This window comes from Penicillium verrucosum (assembly GCF_028828655.1).
Source record: "Penicillium verrucosum strain IBT 35672 chromosome Unknown utg000005l_segment0_segment0, whole genome shotgun sequence".
Classification (NCBI taxonomy): domain Eukaryota; kingdom Fungi; phylum Ascomycota; class Eurotiomycetes; order Eurotiales; family Aspergillaceae; genus Penicillium; species Penicillium verrucosum.
In genome coordinates, this window is record NW_026643214.1 from 1,044,275 (window position 1) to 1,067,777 (window position 23,503).

The 23,503-nt window shown below is 50.1% G+C and overlaps 8 protein-coding genes across 8 annotated transcripts; 5 read left to right on the forward strand and 3 right to left on the reverse strand.

Annotated features, from left to right (window-relative positions):
* Positions 1-816: 816 nt before the first annotated feature.
* On the forward strand, positions 817-4,217 carry N7516_011244 (TMCO4 family protein; the record flags this gene model as incomplete). The annotated part of the gene is made up of 2 exons (XM_057223962.1): positions 817-2,868; positions 2,922-4,217. The coding sequence occupies 2 exons, from the start codon at positions 817-819 to the stop codon at positions 4,215-4,217; spliced, it is 3,348 nt and encodes a 1,115-aa protein (XP_057069102.1).
* A 404-nt stretch (positions 4,218-4,621) lies between these two features.
* N7516_011245 (uncharacterized protein) lies at positions 4,622-7,418 on the reverse strand (the record flags this gene model as incomplete). Its single annotated transcript, XM_057223963.1, has 3 exons — positions 4,622-4,819; positions 4,888-4,953; positions 5,037-7,418. The coding sequence occupies 3 exons, from the start codon at positions 7,416-7,418 to the stop codon at positions 4,622-4,624; spliced, it is 2,646 nt and encodes an 881-aa protein (XP_057069103.1).
* Positions 7,419-7,593: 175 nt separating this feature from the next.
* Positions 7,594-9,319, forward strand: N7516_011246 (uncharacterized protein; the record flags this gene model as incomplete). The annotated part of the gene is made up of 2 exons (XM_057223964.1): positions 7,594-7,989; positions 8,054-9,319. 2 exons carry the CDS (start codon positions 7,594-7,596, stop codon positions 9,317-9,319), a joined length of 1,662 nt encoding a protein of 553 aa, XP_057069104.1.
* Positions 9,320-10,402: 1,083 nt separating this feature from the next.
* N7516_011247 (RTC4 family protein) lies at positions 10,403-12,796 on the forward strand (the record flags this gene model as incomplete). Its single annotated transcript, XM_057223965.1, has 3 exons — positions 10,403-11,569; positions 11,800-12,476; positions 12,538-12,796. The coding sequence occupies 3 exons, from the start codon at positions 10,403-10,405 to the stop codon at positions 12,794-12,796; spliced, it is 2,103 nt and encodes a 700-aa protein (XP_057069105.1).
* A 448-nt stretch (positions 12,797-13,244) lies between these two features.
* N7516_011248 (M28 family metallopeptidase) lies at positions 13,245-15,685 on the forward strand (the record flags this gene model as incomplete). The annotated part of the gene is made up of 3 exons (XM_057223966.1): positions 13,245-14,139; positions 14,191-15,566; positions 15,629-15,685. The coding sequence occupies 3 exons, from the start codon at positions 13,245-13,247 to the stop codon at positions 15,683-15,685; spliced, it is 2,328 nt and encodes a 775-aa protein (XP_057069106.1).
* Positions 15,686-16,030: 345 nt separating this feature from the next.
* Positions 16,031-16,437, forward strand: N7516_011249 (TMEM14 family protein; the record flags this gene model as incomplete). Its single annotated transcript, XM_057223967.1, has 2 exons — positions 16,031-16,033; positions 16,117-16,437. 2 exons carry the CDS (start codon positions 16,031-16,033, stop codon positions 16,435-16,437), a joined length of 324 nt encoding a protein of 107 aa, XP_057069107.1.
* Positions 16,438-17,255: 818 nt separating this feature from the next.
* N7516_011250 (putative C2H2 finger domain protein) lies at positions 17,256-18,336 on the reverse strand (the record flags this gene model as incomplete). The annotated part of the gene is made up of 2 exons (XM_057223968.1): positions 17,256-17,969; positions 18,028-18,336. The coding sequence occupies 2 exons, from the start codon at positions 18,334-18,336 to the stop codon at positions 17,256-17,258; spliced, it is 1,023 nt and encodes a 340-aa protein (XP_057069108.1).
* A 1,276-nt stretch (positions 18,337-19,612) lies between these two features.
* N7516_011251 (uncharacterized protein) lies at positions 19,613-21,925 on the reverse strand (the record flags this gene model as incomplete). The annotated part of the gene is made up of 1 exon (XM_057223969.1): positions 19,613-21,925. One exon carries the CDS (start codon positions 21,923-21,925, stop codon positions 19,613-19,615), a length of 2,313 nt encoding a protein of 770 aa, XP_057069109.1.
* Between the last annotated feature and the right edge of the window lie 1,578 nt (positions 21,926-23,503).

Here is a 23,503-nt window from a genome sequence, read left to right on the forward strand (position 1 = left end):
ACCCTTGGTTTACCCGGGTTTTCTCCCAGGGCGAAGTATCGTGGCAATGACCTCGTATCATAAGAACCGGGGTCTGGAATGAAAGGTCAAGTTAATTCAAAGGTTCGGTTATCTTCGATTCCCGGAGTCTCTTATGCTTTGTTCGACAAAATACAATAAGGTAGCCACAAACGTGGTATAAGAGTAGACATGCCGCTATTCCGACGTGGATCTCACAAGCATTGACCTGTTAAATGTGCAACGTTCCTATAGAATGAAGAGTAGAGAATATCAAAAATATCCAAAAGAATGTATTCAAGTATTCAAGTATTTAAATATCTCCTGTTTTCATGCAGACTTGTTTATTTAGTATCCGACCTGATAGGCGTATTTCCGCTTTCGGTCCCTCAACAGTTGCTTTTGTTATCTGCCTAACCTCCAAACCCCCCCTTAAAACTCCAAGTACTCCGTATTCTCTCTTCAATACCTCTTTAAACTGTTTTAATTACAAATTCGACTTAAGTCCTTTGTTGTGGCCGCTGTGTTGGCTAATTGATCTCTCCGCCGCATTCTCCGCCCCTCCTTTTTCGCCGCGTGGCACACCATCTGCCGGAGATTGCCCAAGCTTGTCCGACCATCTAGTGGCCCACAATCGGACGTGGGAAACTCGCGATAAGACAAACACACCTAAACAAGAGCTCAAAAGCTCAACGCAACAATTGTGCGGCCGGATGGGTGAGCTCCCGAAGGTATCGCGAAGGAACGTGAGGACGCAAGGGACAACTGGGATCCGATACACCACCTTAAGGCTCCCAAGAGCCTCCAGTCCATGAAATCATGACCGCAACCTCGGGTGTCACTGTAGACACCTCCGATCACCCTATACCCTCCCCACCGAACGCCACCAATCCGTCCCAACAGGAGCCCCAATCGAAGGGCGATTCCCCCACAAATCAAAATGAAAAGGAGACAGAGGGCTCATCGCCCCCAACACTAGCATCCGAACCTGCTGCAGAGTCTGCTAAACAAGATCCTCCTGCATCAGATGAAGTAGATGATTTTGGCCTTCCCATTCGAGCACGCCGACCCGACCCCACACCCCGCGAGACCCCCAAAGGAGAGAATGCAAGCCAAAACATTCAGAATGTGGCGGTGAGCTCGGGCTATAGTGATACCGTGAAAGAGGAGAAGGAGCCGGAGTTGCAACAGGGCAAGCTGGATTCTGGGGCCCCTGAGCCAGTCAATTCGCATAATACAGAAGAGCGAGGCAAGAGCGCCGAGGCTCAGGACAATTCTGCACCTCCGGAGTATTCACCGGCCGCTGGTCCACATGCCCAGCCTCGGACCTCAACATCGAAACAAAGAACCGCCCAGGTGTCCGAATGGTCGCACCAGCGCCTCGCCCAACCTGATGCACATCACCCCGAGAGTGAAGAGTCAGACGCAGAGCCCGATGAATGGCAATCGATGCCTGCACTTGGAGAATTTGACTACTATGACGACTATGGGAGACTCGTTGCTCGTGGCGCCAAAGAAGAAGGCGACGAGGCTGTATATCAAGGATTAGGAGGAGCAGGGAGGGGTTATACTCGGGTGCAGCTCGATGAAGATGCTCAGTCTGCCACAAGTCTAGATGATGATACAAGCTACCTGTTTCGAGAGACAGGCGACAATTCTGCTGGTCTAGTTGGCGAGGAAATGCGAGATTCCATTAGCCAGCTCCAGGCCACCAAAGACCTTCTCAACGAGACTCAAAAGATCGCGTATGTGGGGGTTGTCAGGTTGGCAATCCATAGTATGAATCATGATCTAGCATCGATTGCCACAACCAAGTCCACGCGCAAAACCATGCAGAAAGCCTCGGATGCCAGCCGAAAATGGGGCCAGGCGATCATGGGGCGAGTCTATGCTCATATGGATATCAATTCTGCTGAGCAGATTATGATCGAACAGCTCGCGGAGCATGGGGTGCAACCAGAAGATCTGGTGCCACCACTCATGCAGAATGCGCGAGTCAAAAATCCGATGGCAGAGAGCGAACCGAAAACCTCTACATCCAGTCAGAAACTCGACTCCCCATCTAGAATCTCTGCAGAGACAGAATCGTCTGAACTAGATCCTCCTCCGCCATACCAGGCCCACGAGACCGAGGAGCCCCCAGAGGTCAAGATGCCTTCTGAGATGCCAACCTCTGATCGCATAGATATCGATCTCCGCTGGACTGTCCTCTGTGACCTGTTCCTTGTGCTCATTGCAAATTCAGCATATGACGCTCGGTCACGAACTCTTCTGGAAAGGGTCGGCGCAGCATTGGATGTAACATGGCTACAGATCTCGCGGTTCGAAAAGCGAGTCACAGACTCCCTCGAAATGCAAGAACAAGCAGAGAAAGAGAATTGGGATGAGTCAGACCACATGGAAAAGCGCCGCAAGATGGCCTTGAAGAGAAAATATATGATTATGGGTTTAGCGACAGTCGGCGGTGGACTGGTTATTGGCCTTTCCGCTGGACTGTTGGCACCCGTCATCGGAGCTGGTCTTGCGGCTGGGTTTACTACAGTCGGTATCTCTGGAACCAGTGCATTCCTGGGAGGAGCTGGCGGCACGGCTTTGATCGCTTCTAGTGCTACTTTAGGTGGAAGCACCATTGGAATGAGAGCTTCGAAACGGCGTATGGGTGCAGTTCAAACGTTCGAATATCGACCTCTTCATAATAACAAGAAGGTCAACTTGATTGTGACGGTCTCTGGCTGGATGACTGGCAAGGTTGATGACGTCCGTCTACCCTTCAGTACTGTCGATCCGATTATGGGCGATATATATTCCGTGCTATGGGAGCCTGAGATGCTTCGAAGCATGGGTGACACTATCAATATTTTGGCAACAGAGGTAAGCTTTATAAGACGTGCGGTAATTCTTAATAGACTAACTAGTTCTTTTAGGCATTAACACAAGGTCTGCAACAAGTACTAGGTAGTACAGTCTTGATGGCGCTGATGGCGTCCTTGCAACTACCACTTGTCCTCACTAAACTCGCATACTTGATCGATAATCCCTGGATCGTTTCGTTGGCACGCGCCAACTCAGCCGGCCTCGTTATGGCTGATTCCTTGAGGGAGCGGAATCTTGGTAATCGGCCTATTACATTACTTGGTTTCTCACTCGGCGCGCGGGTGATCTTTTCTTGTTTGAAAGAGCTGGCCGAAAAGGGTGCCCACGGTCTAATCCAGAATGTATACCTATTTGGCTCACCCGTTGTGGCGAACAAAGACGAATACCTCAAGGCTCGGAGTGTGGTGTCTGGGCGATTCGTGAACGGTTATGCCACGAATGATTGGATCCTGGGCTACCTCTTCCGGGCAACAAGTGGTGGCATCATGAAAGTCGCCGGCCTCGCAGCTGTCGAAGGGATACCGGGCATTGAGAATTTTAATATTACCGCGCTTGTGAATGGCCATATGGATTACCGTACGGCTATGCCTCGAATTCTGAGGGAAGTTGGTTGGGAGGTTCTTGAGGATGAGTTTGCAGAAATTGAGGATCCAGACCCAGATAACCACGCCGAACGACAGCGCGAATTGATCCGCGAGATTGATGAAGCTCGTCGAGAAGCAGAGGCCAAGCCAGAGAAGAAGCGCTTCGGCCTGTTTAAGCGAGGCAAGATGGCCGAAAAGAAGAAATGGGAAACATATGACGTCGACAAAAACATCGCCCCTCGCGATTCAAGTGAACCCGAAAGCGCCCCCGGCACTGTCCTCTTCGATATCGAGGCCATTCGAGCCGAGTTGCACTCCGAAGCGATCGAAATTAAAGAATTAGAGTCGACCATGCCTCTGATGAAGCTAGACCTGAACGCTCCGTCAGAACCACAACCCGCTCAGCCATCTCCCCCTGTACCCAAGAGGCCGAAGACGCCTAACGAACTTCCAGCCGTTTCTCGGACTTCTTCGCTACCCCCGCCAGCATCGGCGCAGTATTCTCCTCACGGGCCCAACGAAATCACTCCGGTGCCGAAGCACGAAGATATGGAAATGACCTTTGACACATCTTTCCATGACTCCCCACGATATCAACACGACGAAATCCACTCCCGTCCAGAGTTGAGAACTGCCTCTACAATGCCGACGATGCCGACGGTTGGTTCCAGCGCTCTCGGAGCCATGGCCATGGAGCCCAATGCCTGGGCGGACCATGATCAGGGACATCGGGATGGCGAGATTTCAATGACGTTTGAATAGTGTCGGCTCAAGGGTTCTTCTCATCTTGCTTTTCCTCTCTTTCTCTTTATACTTTCCTTCCGTTGATTCGGTTTCCGAGACTTAATGAGGCGCATGGCTTGCACATGTGTGTTTGGCTTCGCTAGGATCTGATTGTGTATATGTCCATCCATCTATGTATAGAGGCAGCCCTAGATTCAACAATTATCACGATATGATCTCAAGTTACACGCAAAGCGGATTGGCTTAACTGGCTTTGTCTGTTTTCTCGTAGAATCAATATGTCTATAGTAACCACTATAGAAGCGATGGAGACAGAAATTGTACAACTATATAATATCCTTTAAATATCCTTGAATATCATTTATTACATCGATGACGAGGGATGAGTTATCGACATTGTCTTGAGCCTAATTTTCATTAAACTAGCCGAATATCCTTACACGACCGCTAGGACTCTTCTTCCGTACGATATACTCACGATCCTTCTTTACATTGGGTGATTCCGGTGGTGAGGTCTGAGCGACGACCTTACGCTCGCGCAAGCGGCGGGTGTGGTAAAAGAGCTCGTCTTGCGAATCGTCGGCAATCCATTTCTTGATGATGATATAGTTGGGGTCTTCCTGGTACAGGGAAGTAGGATTAGCACTGGGTTACATCAAGATATGGTTGTGTAGAGGATTAGGCTTACCTCGTCCCAGTCCCAGGGAAGATCGTAGGCTATCAAGGTCTCGGGCAGCAGGTGTTTGCGGTGGCACTTGGGATGGTGTTAGTAGAAACTCTTATTCGATATGATATATGATGGTTGTACTTCATACCCTAATCCAAGTTGTCTTTGACCATAATCCAAGTTGTCTTTGGCTCTTCCACTTTAGGCTCCTTGTGCTTCCCCTCTTTCCGTTCCTTTTTCTTGCCGGGGAATATGTACTCGATTACTGCATCGCTAAACCCTGCGGTGCGTAGTTGCTCGCGCGACTCCTCGTTTTTCTTATCGTTTTGCTTCTTCTCTGCCTTTTTCTTGTTGATAAAATCATCAATCTCCTCGTCGGTATGGTTCATGCTGCGCATCCTCTCACGGAATTCCTTGGATTGCATCTCGGCCTCCATCTGATTGATCCGCTCCTGTTCGAGCTTCCACTCCTCAACATCAAAATCCTTTAGAGCATCCTCCTTCTTCCTCTTCCCCTCGGCCTCCCTCACCTTTCGCGTATCCTCATCTGAAATCTCCCGAATGAGCTGTTTACGCCGCTCCTCTTCCTTCAGGCGGGCAAGCCCTTCCCACTTTTCCACCCGTATAGACTTCTTCCTCTCTTCCTTCAGGCGGGCAAGCCCTTCCCAATTTTCCTCCAGTATAAACTTCGTCTTCAGGCGGGCGTTCTCTTTCCACGTTTCCTCCCGCACGAGCTTCTCTCTCTCCTCTTTCTCAACCTCCCTACGCATAATAACCTCCAATCTCTCTATTCGATACCTCCTAGCCTCTTCGTCCTCAGCATCAGCCCTCTTCTCTGCCGCAAGCCTGTTAAGCTGGTACCGCTCTTCAGCCTTAAGGTCCTCCGCGGATTGATGCGTACGTACGCGCTTGAATTGCTGCGACTTACGCAGCCGCCCACTGGTCTCACCTTCGGACCATATCTCTTCTTCGCGTAGTAGCTGCGACTCACTGAAGTTGCGCGGGTCAGTCCGGCCATGGTACTCCTCTGGCTCGTGCTCTAGACGCTCAGTATCCTGATGCTTCTTCCACATGTCTATGTCCCGCTGGGGGTTGCTCTTCTCCATCAGCTTCTGGCTCATAGCGAGTTCATATTCTCGGTTGTAAGGGGACGATGAGGCGCGCATTTCGTCCTCTACGTTGGATTCCAGCTCTCCTAGGGACTCTCTATCACTCGATTTCGCTTCGGCTGAAGATGTGGAATGTTTACTTGGCCCCCCTCCCAATGGACTGAGATCACTATGATTGGAGTCGGAAGCTGGGGTTGCTGCATCGTTCGTATCATGGCGCTGCTCGACACTCTCCACTGAATTGTCGTCCAAAGATACGTTGTTAAGATTCTCATCCGTCCCTTCTTCATTTTCATCTTCGTCCTCGTCTGTCCGTGGTAGCAAAAACAGCGCAAGCTCTTCCAAGTGTTGCCCCACGTGTCGCTGAAACCCGACAGCAGGAAGAGAGCCCTGTTTGCAGATAGAACAGTCATATGTACCATTTGTGCTTGGTACCGAAACATGTGCTTGCTGAATATGATGATGCCATTGTCGACGGCCGCCGTAGAGCTTGTTGGGCGTCGAGCATCCCGGGAAAATGCAAACGTACGGCATCAGATCGCGGAAAATATGGCGCGCCCATGCTCTCCTGTCTCGAACCGTGATAATGTAAAAGCAATACGGACATTCAAAAGGTCTCTTTCCCGTGCCCTTTTTCGGTATAGGTGGTATTTTGGGGGTATCTGCACCAGTTCCCTCGAGCAGGGTGCCTCCGTATGAAGTTTCGGATATGCCAGCATCGGAGGCCATATCGCCAAGTTGGCCAGGTATCTCCTTAAACACATCTGTTGCCACCGTTTCTGATAGTAGGGTGGATTTATTATCACTCTCGGAAACGATGCCCTGACTTAATTTCGCGTGATGTCGTTCACGGTATTTCAAGATTGCCCTTTGTCGGGCCATTGCGGAGCTGATACGATCAATAGCCAGCGCATCCGCATTGGGATATCTGGTGGAGGAATGCTGCTTAGCCCAGAACTGGAAAGGTTCAGAATCCAGTTTTTTTGTCCCGACCAGTCGATCGTGCTGTGCTGGTTTGCGGATGATCATGGACATCTGGTAGAGTTGATCGATCGTCTCAACGAGAGTTTGATGAATCTCTTGAACCTCGGTAGTGGAGTTCTCGCTTTCGGAACCTCCCAAATCTTTAAACTGATGGTCTTGGGCTTCATCATCGCTGCTCTCTTCGAGCACATCCTGGAGGTCAGTGAGTAGTTCCTGGAACTGCTCTAAGAGCCTCACTATCTGACCCTTGATATGCGAAGCATCCCTAAGACGGTAATCCAGCGAGGATTGACGGGTCTGATGAGCACCGATATTTGCTGCCCACACGCGAAGTCGGCCCAGTTCGTCCCTCCATTCTTGTAGTGGAACCTCCCCAGTGTGGTTGGCGAGCGTGTCTGAGTTGATTAATAAGAGAAACTGGCGGAGGCAGCTCTGCAACAGCTCCGATATTGCCACCATTATCCGGTAATTCTTGAAGTTGCAAGACCTCTGGCATTATTGAGGCGCAGGATGGGTTGTGACTTGTGAGGGTGTACATGCTCTAGTGCGGGGTACTCACTGTCGTAAGCACCGTCCAGCTGAAAAGAAAAACACCATTTCTCTTTTGCAAGGACCCAACGGATCAGAACCGGATATGGTCACCGGTATTGAGGCTGCAGGGCTTGCTCTCGCGATTCTCCCGCTCTTCGTGAACCAGATCGATGCCTACGTCCGCGGCATAGAGAAGATCAAGGGTCTGAGGCGCTACCGACGGGAGTTTAAAGGTTATGCAATAAACCTCCGTACACAACATGCGATTCTACTGAATACGTTGGAACAAGCCTTGGAAGGTATCGTGAACGATGAAGATCAAGTTTCTGAGCTCATCTGCGATCCACAGGGTGATGGATGGAAGGATCCGGACTTGCAAAAGCGACTACGCTCGAAGCTGGACCGAAACTACGAGGTATTCATGGGAAATATGGCTGGCCTCTCTGAGTTGTTGGAACAACTATCACATAAACTAGATATTGGCGCAACGGATACAAAGGTCAGTAGTTGGCATTTCCAATGACCGTCTGATCAATCCTTAACCCGATTTATTCTCTTAACAGACGCCCATCAGCGAAGCGTGGAATATATGGAAATTTCGAAAAATCCTCAGCAAGGCAGTCTACGACGATCTCCTCGTGAAGATTGACGGAACCAATACAGTCCTGAAGACTCTGGTCGACCAATCATTTCACCTAGAAGATACCAAGAAGAGGCGGCAGGGCTGGGGCTACCTTCTGAAACGGTATCAAAAGGCTCGTAAGCATGCCGAGAGATTGTTTAAAGCAATCATTGGAGGAAGCTACTGGGGCTGTCAATGCAAGAATCACCATTGCGTCCACCTCCAACTGCAAGTAAACTGCCTACGGAGTACCGAAGAATACCCCGACAACGACTTCGACGCCAGATCAGAATTTCGAATGATATTTTCTAACACGAAGCAAGCGGACCTACCGTGCCTATGGACTTGGACAGAAGTGGTCTTTGAACCTTGGCAGGTTGAAGAGATGGTTACACTTGCTAGCCTCTCCCTGCATGACGATCCCACGGCCTATCGCCAGAAGAAGCCTAGGGTTCAGTTTGATATGCCTCCTGTAGAGAAACCACGGTCATCGGAAAAACGCCGAGAGGCTCTATCCGCTCCACCAATCCAAGACTTCTGTTCGTCTCTTTGCGTCGCTGAATCAGACATTGAGCGACGGAGAAGTATAGGTTCGATTTCGAATGACCTAGATTCCTCTGTGAAATACACGATGCATGCCGTCAAGATACTTCCAAAAACCGTTCCCCAAAAGCCTCTCCGCGAGGTACTATCACATATCAGTCGACGGGACCGCCTTCGTATTGCTACTGCTCTAGCATGTGGTATGATCCAATTCGGCGGTAATTGGTTGAAATCCTGGTGGGACATCTCTGATGTTCACCTGGCCGCTACAAGCGATGACGGTGGAAATGTACTATTGGATGATCTATACCTATCATGGCCTCTCTCCGCCACGGGCACAATACCAGGGCTTCGAAGTCATTTCGGGGAGAATCGTCTATTGCCACTGGGGCTTGCGCTGGTGGAGCTGTCTCTTGGAAAGTCTCTCCAGACACTGTTGGATCTGGAGGATGGGAATCAGGATACATTGATGTCCAGATTCAATACCGCATCATGGCTCGTCAAAATGGTGTACATGGAGAGTGGGACGAATTATGCCGATGTGGTTAATAGCTGTTTGTCTTGGTCTGGCCTATGTCTCGAGGAAAGGTTTGAGGAGCGTGTCTTTGACACTATCGTTTCTCCGTTGCTGAGAGACTTGGGTAATTTTGAGGGATTAGCATAATACAAGCACGACTTGAATGTACATTTGCATGATTTTCTGTGCTCTCTCGATGCACGATCAGCGCCTAGCCGCGACGGAAATTATATCTGTCTATAAACCGCGAAAAGCCTCCATTGCTCACGCTATTGATACAAAGCGGCCGTAGCTAACATATGAGAGCTTTAACTGACAGCGGAGTCCATTCCATAGTGGTACCTAGATACTCCTAGGACATTGTACAAAGGTGTAGTATCAAAAGGGAGTGATAATCGCGTCTCACGCGTTTCCCCTCAATTTGGCGCTGAGTACGGACGCCGATAGCGGCACATGGGACAAATCTGGAACAACCATTTGATTCGTTTAGAATACTGACTAATTCACCGCCTTATTCCCCGCCTCTTTCTCACTTGGACAATATCAGACCGTTTTTAGCGGTCTGTTTTAGGTGGCTTTATTAGATTTCTTTTCGTTGGGTTTATTTTCGGGAGGTGTCTTTATAGATGTTTTCTAGGTGTCTCTTTTGGATATCCTAGTGGGGTCTCTTTATGAAGTATTTTCCGCCCCGTCTCAATGTTGTGGCTAAAAGGATGATTGGAAATGGATAATCGAAAATGATAGAACAACGGTGAAGAGCATAATTCCTGTAAAACAACTTTTTACTATAAACATTCAATTTTTGGAGTATTAGGATAGATACAACTAGACGGATAACTAAGATGTTGATATACTCAATAATTTTCTGCCGGATGAAAGCGACGATTCAACCAATCAAATTCCCGGTGTCTGATATGCCGCTATAGTCCGCCGTAGCCAGGTGTCCCCATTGTCTCAGCTTCTCGAAACCGAGTGTTCTTTGTTTCAAAGACCAAAAAACCAATCCAACCCCAATTCAACATTTCACCTCGAACTGAACCGCAGACACCTTTGCCCGGAGAGCTGAAATCGCGCAATAACGCGTCGCCTCCTGAATTCCCACCGGTCTGAGCAACGCGCCTCACATGAATACGGATCAGTTCTCTTTTTGACTTGAAGCTTTCAGCACCTCGATTTGGAGCCAACAACTGTCGATTGACAATTTATAATTGAAATCCTCCATCGTTTACCATGGCGGCTCAGGCCAAACCTGATTCCAGCTACGCGTCCAATCGCATGACGAAGAGCAATCCTCCGCCCAAGCATCTTTTGTCTACTTTCAATAGAACTGAGCCCGAAGAGACGAATGTCGATTTCGCGACGATCAATAAAGAGGCTGGCCAAACGAGTATCGAGGAAAAACCGGAGATTGATACTGACGCCGAGCCTTTGAGCTCCGATGAGGAGGCAGAAGGCTCCAAACTGGATGTTACTCAATCTAGCATTGAGAAAAAGGCAGAGGTTGATACGGATGCCGGACCTTTGAGCTCCGACCAAGAGAAAGTCGAAGACCCCTTGTCGGACATTGCTCAGCCTAGCATCGAGAACAAGCTAGAGATTGATACGGATGCCGAGCCTTTGAGTTCCGATGAAGAGGAAGCAGAAGGCTCCAAACTGGATGTTACTCAACCTAGCATTGAGAAAAAAACAGAGGTTGATACGGATGCCGGACCTTTAAGCTCCGACCAAGAGGAAGTCGGAGACCCCATGTCAGGCATTGCTCAGCCTAGCATCGAGAACAAGCTAGAGATTGATACGGATGCCGAGCCTTTGAGTTCCGATGAAGAGGAAGCAGAAGGCTCCAAACTGGATGTTACTCAACCTAGCATTGAGAAAAAAACAGAGGTTGATACGGATGCCGGACCTTTAAGCTCCGACCAAGAGGAAGTCGGAGACCCCATGTCAGGCATTGCTCAGCCTAGCATCGAGAACAAGCTAGAGATTTATACGGATGCCGAGCCTTTGAGCTCCGATGAAGAGGAAGCAGAAGGCCCCGACCCCGACCTGCATGTTACTCAACCTAGCATTGAGAAAAAAGCAGAGATTGTTACGGATGCCGAGCCTTTGAGTTCCGACCAAGAGGAGGTCGAAGACCCCATGTCAGACATTGCTCAGCCTAGCATCGAGAACAAGCTAGAGATTGATACAGACATCGAACCTCTCAGTTCCCCGCCTCTGAGCTCCCCGCCTCCCAGTTCCCCGCCTCTCAGCTGGAATGAAGAGGAATCGGAAGACCCGATTTCAAATGCTGCTCAGCCTAGCATCAAGAAAGGGTGGGACATCGACACCGATGCTGATCCTCTAAGCTCCGATGAAGAGCAAGTTAGCGATAGCGATGCTTCCCCATATCGCAAAGAGGTGAACTATACGACTACGACTTTGGAGGAGAAGTTGGCGGAAGCAAACAATAGGACATACAGTAGTCCACAAACCCATAGTCAAAACTCTCGCAAAGGCGAATTTTCGCGAAACCTCAGCGCTATGATGGGCTCTGATAGTGACGATCTATTTTCCTTCTCCTCGCAGAGTCACAAGCGGCGAAAGGCAACAAAATATGCATCTGTGTCCAAGACGAGCTATTTTAACAGGCCATCTTTCCCCCACGGCCGGTTGAGAAATCGAAAGAGCCGTCGCCAGTGAAGGAAGCCCCCAAAGAACCCGAGGAGACCTTTATTATGCCAAAGGATGTTGAAAGTTCGAGTTTCAGAGAACCTCGTGGCGGGGAAGACTCAAACTCCAGTTTTTCGCATGGTCCATACACGATGGAAGAATACGAAGCAATGTTGCTTGATGATGATTCACCTCTCTCATCCCCGACTTCTTCCACTTGTGAGCAAATGTCGCAGCTCGATAGATTCACAACGAAAGAGAAGCGCCAACCATCACCACCCCGCCCAGCCCTGTGCCCGATATGCCGTAAGGAAGTAGACTGGGCTTCGCTAGAACTATTCAGAGCAAAGCCGAAGCAACGTATTCGCGAACAGGTGATGTTCTGTGAATCACACAAACTCCGCAGTGCGGTGGACTTGTGGCGTGACCGAGGGTATCCCAATATTGATTGGGAAGGGTTTGAAGAGCGTATTCAGAGCTATTTCCCCGAACTCGAAAAACTACTTGTTCCTGGTGCTTTCTCTTATTACCGAAACATCCTTAGTACCTCTATCGCACCAGGGAAAGCGAGAAACTTCCGTGTGAGAGTGGATGATGACAAGACACTTGAGACGATGACATGTGGTTATTATGGTGGCAGGGGTGCAACCAAAATGTATGTGGTATATAACCCCTTGCTTGTCGAACTACACTAACAATACCTGTGTTCAATCTAGACTAGAAACAATCATCTGTCGGTTTTCTGTGGTTGTACGTCGCCTGGCGACAACGGATGAACTTATCAAGACGGCGGGCGTGGCTGGCTACACACAATCTGTCCTTGTGCCTGAGCTGGCTGTGCTCATGGTCAAAGATGACATGAAAGTTAACGACGAAGAGGCCCGTCGGATTATGAGGGAGAGTATGGACATTGGTGCAAGAGTCCATCCAGACCTCAATATTGTCCCGATACAGGAAGATGTCGAAGAATCATGATTGTGGGTTTACTTTCTTACATTCTATACCACGGGCACTATTTTGTTTCATCTCATTTTTGACTCGGACTTGTGTTTTATCTCTTTTTGCCCCCATTTCGAGGGTAATGCAGTTTTATCATCCCTGAGCGATTGTATATAGATAGATAGCCACTATGATACCACTCGTGTTTTGTCTTATATTGACTGGAATATCACTTATATTTATTCTCAATCGAAGACTCAATTATCGCACGATCGTTACCATTAGCGAGAAACCCCGAGCAACTCGCATAGATCGAGGATATCAACATCGGCCCAAAGAGGCAACTTGATGACGGGCTGACCCGCCCAGGCGTGAGGGGTAGATTTGTCAGCCGATAAGGTGATCGCTCGGTCGATGATACCATGCGGAGAAGCATTCCACCTGGACAAAGAGTAACGTGTTCCCTCTTCCCTCATCCGCACACATGATGAGAGAGAAAGACATGCGATATTCAGAGACCACACCTCTGCTGGAGGTCAATGTCGCTCCTCAGCGGCATAGATATCCGCACCATGCTCTTCGTCGAGCGTGTACTATCTCCCTTGCGGCCATACTTTCTGCGGCGACCCTTCTATTCCTACTTCCCACCGCTATCCTGCCTCGAGAGGGCGGCTCCATTTGGTCCTATCTCCCTGGTGCTCATCCAATCCCCCACGAAGCGTGGCCAGAGAGCTATGGTCTGCCCTACGAACAGCTCCAGCAGATCCTCCTCAATGTGCCTTCCGCAGATAAGGCCCGAGAGTGGAGCAGATACTATACCGCAGGCCCACACTTGGCAGGAAAGAACCTCTCCCAGGCGCTCTGGACTTTGGAAAAATGGAAGGAATTTGGCGTGGAGGATACCGGGCTCGCGACCTATGACATTTATCTTAACTACCCGCTCGAACACCGCCTGGCCCTCTTGAAGACCTCGGGTGATAAAACAGAAGTGACCTTCGAAGCTACATTGGAGGAGGATGTCCTCGAAGAAGATCCTACTACCGGCCTACCAGACCGTGTCCCATCGTTCCATGGCTACTCTGCTACCGGCAATGTGACCGCACAGTATGTGTATGTCAACTTTGGCACGTACCAGGACTTTGAAGACCTCGTAAATACCAACATCACCTTGGAGGGTAAGATTGCCATCGCCAAGTACGGTGGGATCTTCCGTGGTTTGAAGGTGAAGCGTGCACAGGAGCTTGGCATGGTCGGCGTAGTTATCTACAGTGATCCTCAGGAAGATGGTGAAATTACCGAGGAAAATGGGTATGAAGCCTATCCTAATGGACCTGCACGGAATCCCAGCGCTATTCAGAGAGGTAGCACTCAATTCCTTAGTAAGGCTTTCCCTCCAACCGTAATGGCACTGCAAGACTAACTTGAACAAGGTATCCTCCCTGGTGACCCCACAACCCCGGGATACGCATCTAAGCCTGGAGTTGAACGACAAGATCCGCACAACTCCATCCCTTCAATCCCATCTCTCCCAATATCGTACAAGGAGGTTCTGCCATTCTTGAAGGCGCTTAACGGTCACGGCCCCAAAGCGTCGGACTTCAACGAGTTCTGGCAGGGAGGCGGTCTCGGCTACAAGGGTGTGGAGTACAACATCGGACCATCTCCCGAGGATGTGGTGATCAACCTCCACAACCTCCAGGAGTATGTGACAACCCCACTTTGGAACGTTATCGGTACCATCAAGGGCCATATCCCCGATGAGGTTGTTATCCTCGGTAACCACCGTGACGCGTGGATTGCCGGTGGCGCAGGAGATCCTAACAGTGGATCCGCTGCTTTGAACGAAGTCGTCCGCAGCTTCGGCGAAGCTCTCAAGGCAGGATGGAAGCCATTGCGTACTGTTGTCTTTGCCAGCTGGGACGGCGAAGAGTACGGTCTTCTTGGCTCGACCGAGTGGGTGGAAGAATACCTCCCATGGCTCTCCAAGGCCAACATCGCCTATCTGAATGTCGATGTGGCTGCTGCGGGTACCAACTTCGCGCCTCGGGCCAGTCCCTTGCTGAACAAGGTCATCAATGATGTCACCGCTCTAGTGCTCTCCCCTAACCAGACCGTGCGGGGCCAGACAGTCCGTGATGTCTGGAATGGCAAGATCTCGACGATGGGAAGCGGCAGTGACTTCACTGCCTTCCAAGATTTCGCCGGTGTCGCCAGTCTCGACTTTGGCTTTGGTCGTGATAAGAATGACCCAGTCTACCACTACCACTCCAACTACGATAGCTTCGCATGGATGGAGAAGTACGGTGACAAGGACTTCCTCTACCACCAAGCTTGCACAAAGCTCTGGGCTCTGGCAGCGGCACAATTGGTAGAGTCTCCTCTTCTTGCACTTAACGCCACCGACTATTCTCTTGGCCTTGAATCCTACCTGGACCACATCAAGCCCGCGGCGGACAATCTCCCCGAGAAGACCCATTTCGACTTCGCGCCTCTAGATAGGGCCATTTTTGAGTTCCAGGAATCTGCGAAGGCTTTCGATGCTCATGCTGTAGACCTGAAGTCCCAACTTGGCGATGATGTACCTTGGTACAACTGGTGGAAGAAGGTGAGACTGTGGTTCCAGATTCGCGCCACCAATGCGAAGTACAAGGGTATTGAACGGGCTTTCTTGTACCAACCCGGTCTTGATGGCCGTGAATGGTTCAAGCATGTCGTCTTTGCCCCTGGTATTTGGACTGGTTACTCGGGAGCCACCTACCCTGGGCTGGTAGAGAGTCTTGAGGCCGGAGATGTAGAGAATGCCCAGGTATGTGTTTATTTACCAACCACTCCTGCGTTAAGTACAATTGCTAACTTATTTGTTTCTAGAAATGGAGCTCCATCATCCAGGAACGAATTGGTGCTGCTACCAAGTTGTTGCTGTAAATTGCTGGTAAACAGACTATCTCACCTCGGTGTGATAAAGCGTTATATATGCCGTAAAATTGGACTTGAGTATACGAATGCATCAATATGAACACATTCCATGAGTACAGACGTTGAAATCGTAGTCACATAGACATTTCCCAATACAAAATTATATAGTTCCCAGCATTAAATTATGCATGCACATTTACCCCAGACTTCGTCATCTGACTAATCAATTGCATGACCGAGCTCCATCTGCGTAACTTACATCTAACTATCTCTCCTAATCTCACCCTCTTCCTCTTGACGCATAATCCTCCAAAACCCCAGAAAAGAAGGGACAATTACCTCGAAATCTACAAAATGGTATGTCCCCACCATACACGCCTCCTATCCAATCAACCCACATATATCCTATACATACTAGAACCCAAAACTAACAATCCCAGTCCCCACCAACAACCTCCGCACTAGCCCTCTCCCTCCTAACAAGTCTGGGCGGAATAATCGGCTACACCCGCACCGGTTCTCTCCCCTCAATCATCGCCGGCGTCTCCGTCGGCCTCGTCTACCTCCTTTCATTCCTACGTCTGCGCGCCGGCCAATCCTACGGTGAGGAACTTGGTCTCCTGGCATCGGCTGTGCTGGGTGGGAGCTCTGTTCCGCGTGTGATTAAGACGGGTGGGAAGCCTGTTCCGTTGGCTTTGTCTGTGCTGGCTACTTATGGACTTTTTGTTTTTGGGGTTGCGTTTAGGGAGAGGAAGGTTTGATTGATTAGGATTGGAATGGGATTGGAATGGAAGTGAAAATGGAGAGATGATGGAATTGAACTGTTAGTTAGTTCGGGGTAAGTAGTACTTGTACGTCAATTGAATCTTTATCGGCCATTTGCGTGTATTGACTTTAGTTGCATGTTGTACCTATAGATTGGTGCTTTACGGATACAAGTATAACTAGATAAGATCACAGAAATCAAACATGTATTGGTAGATAACGAAAACAGCATGGGATTCCAGGCCATAACGCCCCGAGATGGGTTTCCTACCTCCAGAGAAACGCTAAAAACTTACATCGCCCGTAGATGGCATCATTTGCCGTCTCAGGCATTCATATCACACAGATTCCCCCAGGGTTATTCCTCCAGTGGGGGGTCAGAAGGGAGGATCAAAGGGCAAGGCACGTACTGTACGTAGGCTCGTCGAGGTGACTTTTCACGAGCCAATAGCTTAGACCTGGGCCTCCCTTCCCCGAACGGGCGACTCGAGGGAACCTCTCGAATCTTTTGAGTTTTTGATAATTTTTTTTGGTGAGTTTTTCGATTTTCTCCTTCAATATCTTTCAATATGTTCTTTTATCTGGCACACCAAACTCAAACAGTATCAACGTTTCCTGGGGTTGTCGGGAGAGAGAGAGATGGTAGGACGGGGGAGGACTCGCCAGTCTAGGATTTGGAATCAGAGCCACTGATGACAAGCCAAGATCCAGCCAGGAGAATGCTCATATGTAACTAGAAGTTTTGATGTGTCGACTTAGCTGGGTTCCGTAACTCCATCACTTGCAAATGCAGCAGGAAAAAACAAAGCAGAACTTAATGTGCCGGATCGATCACCGTGTCGGAATCTTGAATGGCGCCCACGATTGCGTTGCCGGGTAGCTCGCCGAGGACGGTTTGCGTGCTTTTGTCGGGAACGTACGCATATCGAGGTAGCTGCGCCATTTTCTCCTCCGGACTAAGCGTGTCATCATTGTAAACCAATCGGACTGCGGGCTTGGCCTTTTCTTTCTTGGGTTTGTTGATACCCTCTGTCTTGGATGCCATGTCATTGGCTGCGCCTGAAAGTTGACTGTCAACAGCCGTGGAGACATTCTCAGTTGGTTGAGCGCTGGATGCATTAGAGTAACCCGAAGTTGCGGGGGTGGGGGCCGGGACGTGTCCCATGTGCATTTGTTGCATTTCGTGCGCGTTAACTGAAGGCACAGCAAAGGCAGGACGCTGAGGAAGGTTTGAGGCGGCCGGTAGGCCCGTAAATCTGTTATCGGATGGTGGAGGTTGTTGCTGAAGGAAAGGAGGAGCCCCGTAGGAGACTGGTGGCTGTGCAGGAAGTCCGGCGGGGAATGGCGAGGGATACCCGGATGGGGTGTACGGCGAGGCACCAGGGACCTGTTGTCCACCAACTGGGGAGTAGCTTGAATAGACAGGACTGCCAGTTTGCGAGAAATGAGGTGTCACACCAGCGGGGGGCCCACCGTAGGGCTGAGGGTAAGAATATTGCGGAGTGGCTGCGACCTGAGGGGATGGCGCCTAGAAACAACTGTTAGTTCTCAAATCACTTCACATTGAATAACAGGATACGACTTACGTATCCACCAGGTGTTGATGTAGACGGAACGGCACTAGAGGGTGTCACGTCGCCGCTGCTACCTCCGGCAAGCGCCTCCGCACGTCTGGCCTTGTGCTCAGCCAGTCGCTTTTTAAGGTCTGAGACAGGTTCGAGCTTGGGCTTCTTCGCCGGTTGGCCGCCAGAAGAGACGCCAGTTGGAGGATTGCCTGTCGCATGCTGGCGATCTAGCTCGGCCTGCTGAAATTGTGAAGCGACACGCTGCTGATGGGCCTTGAGGACATCCGCGGGGATACCCTCCATACCGAAGATTTCAATATCAACACCCATACGGTTCGGCAGCGCATTGTGGACCTGAGTCAATTGCTCCTTATGGACTTGGCTCAAGTGCACAGATAGACCTAGTGACACAAGTCATCAGTACATGCGCCCATCTTATCTAGATGAAATGCAACTTACCTCCGGCAGTATTCAGTCTGCGATTGCAGTTGTCACACTTGAAATGCTTAGCTTTCTGATGAGAGATGAGGATCTTCAGGTCGTCAAAGTCACGTTCGCAGTAGTAGCACCATGGACGATCGAGTAGTTCCTCGAGAGAGGGACCGCGTCTTTTTTACCCATTGTAGCGTCGATAGAGACAAACAATAATTTGAAAAACCAGAAAGGTGCGTGGGGTTGTGAAAGAGAAGGATATTTGTTTAGGAGTGTGTCGCAGATCGAAGAAGCTCGCCATAATGGATGAGACCCAGCCTACATCACGTGAGTGACACGTGACTGTCTCTAGATGAAGTATGAAGTTAGTGAGTTGAAAAAAAAGATTTTGAAGCGGTTGTAGGAGTTTTTATCTTTTTTTTGCTTGTATCTGGCAAAGGATTCCTGTTAATTTGTCTGCTGCAGCAAAATTTCCTCACTTGTATTCCATTTCATTGTCTGGCTACCTTTTGTGAGAATGCCCTTTATACTAGTTTCTTGGTAGTCTTTTTTCTATATATTCCCCTATATATTCCCCCATTATTGATTGGCATTGGCCACAAAATGTAGAAACATATGACATAGACAGCGAAAAAGGTATAAAATGTGCAACTGATTTATAACATGGGTCTACCGAGTCTAAAATTCAACATACGATCTACAACCTTGGAAACAAGTGTGTACAAGCTAATAACTACGTATTGAGAAGAGGAAAAAAAATTTTGCAACTTGAATTTGCGCCTTTAAAGTACATGTATTGGTGCCCTGGCAGTGTCGACACTGCCAGGGCACCGGTATCTTCGTAATGTATCTGATCATTGCATTCCCAGCCCACACCCCAGGGAGGTCTGGGACCACAGGGAGCCACCCCCACCCAGACTTATCGACCGCGGGCTCAGCCCAGTCACGAAAAGGGCCGAGCACCAAGCGGTCAAGATAAACCGGGGTGAGGGGGTTGTGATCCCATTCCAAACCCTGGGGTGGGCCGGGAATGCAATGATCAGTTGGTGTCGAGGCAATCCCCAGTCCCCTCTCTCTCACTTGTAAATGAAAAGTGAAATGAACATGAAGTAAGACAATAGCTAAAGTGAGAGAGAGGGAAACTGGAGATTGCCTCGACGAAGCCGGCCCGCCCTCAATGGCGTGGGTCCCGCGGGTTATGACCCGGGAGGGGACCCATCCCGTACTGGACGTACGGGAATGGGGCGTACTGGGGCGGCATGGGTTGCCCCAGTTGCGCCATAGGCGCAACAGGCGCAGCAGCAGCAGCGAAAGGGTTCACTGGGCCGGGGCCGTAGTGAGAGACCACTCCCATGGGAGGGAGAGTGGGAGGCATGGGCTGCTGCTGCTGCGCCTGTACGCCTGCCATTGAGGGCAGGCCGGTGGGCCCCTTGGGGGCGAGGTTGCCAGCAAGTGGTGTCAGCGAGGGTGACCGCTTGCTGCGGCCGGTGGGCTTGGGGACCTCGTCGGCGGCGCCGTCGACGGTCCGGTCCTGCTCGATTTGGGCCTTGGATCGCTTTGGGTTTCGAATGCGTCCTTCCCGGTTGAACCGGTCCCAGTGATCGAGCATCGCCTTGGTCCTCTTTGGGTTCTTCGAATTGGCGATCTTCTGCCGCCTGGCCTCCTCAATTGCCTCCGCAGAGAGAGCCTCCTTCTTGGCCGATGTCGGAGCGGATTCGACAGGGCTTTCGGTGGCCACAGGCTCGACGGCCTGGAAGGAGGTCTCTGCTGGAGGGAGCGATGAGGAGGCCAGGCTGCTAGCGCCACGTCGACCCCGGCCCCGAACTGAGGGTTGGGTTGGGGCAGGGGTGACTTCGAAGGTAGCCCGGGAGGAACCAAGGCGACCAAGCCCACCACGGCCGCGTCCGCGGCCACGGCCACGGCCAGGGCCAAAGCCTCGGCGAGAGTTAGTGTCAGAGTGAGTTGATTCGGCAGCGACGGTTTTGCCGCCGCGGCCTCGGGTGCGTCGCTTTGCGGGATGGTTGTCTTCATCGGTTTCATCACCATCCGCACTCTCGTTCTGAGTGTCTTCTGCATCGGTGGTTTTGGTTGGTGCTTCAACCTCTGCGGCCTTGCGTTTCCGAGTGACTTTTGGCACAAGTGGCTCGCGTCGAGGTTCATACATCTGAGGGTGATATTCAACGCCATGTTTCTTCATGGCTGGCCACCCATCAGGGTTAAGATCACCAGTCTCCTTCTTCTTCGCAATCATCTTTCTGGCTTGCGCGGGAGTTGGGACAAAGCCTCCCTGCACGAAGGGATCCTGCTGTGTGCGGATGGGCGCGAGTGGTGTGTTGGTCGAGAAATAATTGTGTTTGTAGCCATAGAGCATGGCTTCTTTCTTGTCCTCGAAGTCAGCCTTGTCCTCATTGGCGTGAGCCAGTGGGGCTCCGCCCTTCTTCTTGTGGCCCTGCATTTGATGTCGCTTTGTTTGATATGAGGGTTCATCCCGTTTGTGTCGATGCGCTTTGAGGTAGAGGTCATCGAGGGCCAGGTATTCATCTTGAAATGACTTCAAAACAAAAGCGGCGGTCTGTGTAAGTGCGTAGAGTTCGTCTGGGGTGTATTTTTCGGGATTGCGGAGCATGTTGACAAGTTCGTCGATTTCCTGAGCCTGTACTTCGAGGAACTGCCCTCTGTCGACTTTGGGCTTCTTGTATGGAAGGGGGTGGAAGGCTGGGTCAGGAGCATCACGTTTCTTGGTCTTGGAAGGGTCGTGGAAAGCATTGTCCCAACTAGATTCACACTTGGCAGCTTCCTGGTCGTAGTTGGGGGAGAATTTGTTGGCATCATGAACGTTCCAGAAGCGGTCAAGGCGGTTTTTAACATCTGGTCGTCGCCACTCGGCCTCGCGGGCACGATATTCTTCGGGATATCCAGTGCGCGGGTTGGAGAGCCAGTCCAACAGGTCACGTTTCGTTTCAGGCATGTGGCTGACATTGTCTTGGATTGCGGTTGGCAGGGTGCCATTGTTGTCGTCAGTGGTCAGTTCCACTGTGATCTCTTCGCCATCTTCATCTTGAGCCTCACCATCTTCTGGCTTGGCAACTTGAATTATGGCCTCGTCTTGTTCAATGGCGTCGTCATCTTGGAGATCGCCATTCTCGTCGTAAGTCTCATCAGCGCCCTCGTCGGCGAGATCTTCGGCGCCATCGTCGGCACCATCATACCCAGAAAAGTTGATAGATTTCGGGTGAGCTTCGTTGATATGATCATTCAGAACATCTTCTTCAGAGATGTCTGCGTCATTTGGGAGCATCAAAAGCTTCCCACACCAGTCACACTTGAGCCGTCGAGGGATGGGCTCCGGGGACTGAGAGATTTGGGTAGAAGTAGATTGGGGACGAAAGGGTTCAGAAAATTGACGACGCAGCGGGGAGTCCTGGCTGTCACCAATATCCGAAGAAGCATTGTCTCCATCCAAATCGGCCCTTGGGATGGGGGCCATTTTGGCGGAAATGGACGGAGAAAAAGAAAAGAAACGAAGAACAAGAGGGGGTATGAGAGTTTCAATGAACAGGGAAAAAAAAAGAAGTAAAAAAGAAATGGAGAATGAAGAATGTCAAGAAAGAATCTGTATAGATGGTCAGCGTTGGTTCGCTTGCGGGTGCCAAGACGCCAGTAAACCGCAGTGCAATCCCGCGATTCCAAGGGCCCAGACACGAGGCATGGACCAGCGCGAACACAAGAATCGCAAGACATTGTAAACCCAGTAAACGCGACATGTGACATGAGAAAAGCCATGAGACATAAGACACGATCGGGCAAAAATGCATGGATCAAGATCTGACCGGGAACCTTGGGAAGTACACTGCGAAACTGTGCCCATACAAGAAGAAAGAAAAAAAAAGTAGAAAAGACGCGACACTTACCATGAGATGTTTAAAGTCGAGTAGAATCCTTGTGGATAGGAGAGACACGAGTCACAGCCAATGACTGCTGACTGTTAGTGAGTGCTGCAAAGAAAGGTGCAGGGTGGGCATGAGTGGCTGCCAGGGATGTGTACTTACTTATCTGACTGGAGAAGGCTGGGTAGGTGACAGTCCACTTGGGGAGACAAGGTGAAGTGGGATGAGAGAATGTGGAGAAGTGGAGAGAGGAAAAGATTTAGGAGACAGGTGAAATAGAGAAGATGTGAAAAGCAGGAGTAAGTCGCAAAGTTGTGTTTGGCGCGCAGATCTTGCGTCCCCGGGTAGTATGAAGAAAAAAAAACGATCTTCGTGGACGCGACACCGCGCAAAGAAGATGACACGAAAAGAAAGACAGTAGATGAAGGGAGATTGTAGAACAGAATGAGCAATGAAGTAGAAAATAAATCGGAAGGTGAAATGGGTTTTGGATGATGAGGTTGAGAAGAGATTGAGGTCGAGAGAGAGATAGTTTTGTAGTTTCATAGGCAGTGGAAACCCCGTCCGGGCCCGACCAATCAGAGGTCTCGTATCTACTAGCCACATTCGACTACATTGAGGAAAGGGGGTTTGGGGATTTGGATTGATCACTATTCATCACAATTCATTGAGGATTTTATTGATTCTCTACATTCTATTGATCGTCAATTGTCCTATGATCTTATTGTTTTTTTGTATTGTCACTTATTCTGGTACAAACCTTTTGTTTTTCATGCGTCACATGATATGTACTTTGGAGTCGAACAATAGCCTGTCTCCTCAATAGCTGGCTATTGAGGTAGGCAGCTGCACTGGAATAAAGGTTTGGAGACACCCCATGAGACCAAGTGCCATGCGCTTACCTTCCAGGGAACCCTTCGTCAACCGTCTCATGGACTCGACTACATCTATTCTACACTCATCACGGGCAAGCGACAGGAAACCGAATGCCAGATATTTGGATCATATTAGATAACTAGCACCCGGATCGCATGTGTATGTCCATGGGTGTCTACCCTTGGTCCCTCTGGTCTCCATGGTCCTGTTTCACAAGGAACGGAGTGGCGCCTATCATCATTAGGATATATAGACTAGAATATACATTGTCACCTCTTACTACATTATCTCTACTTATAGTT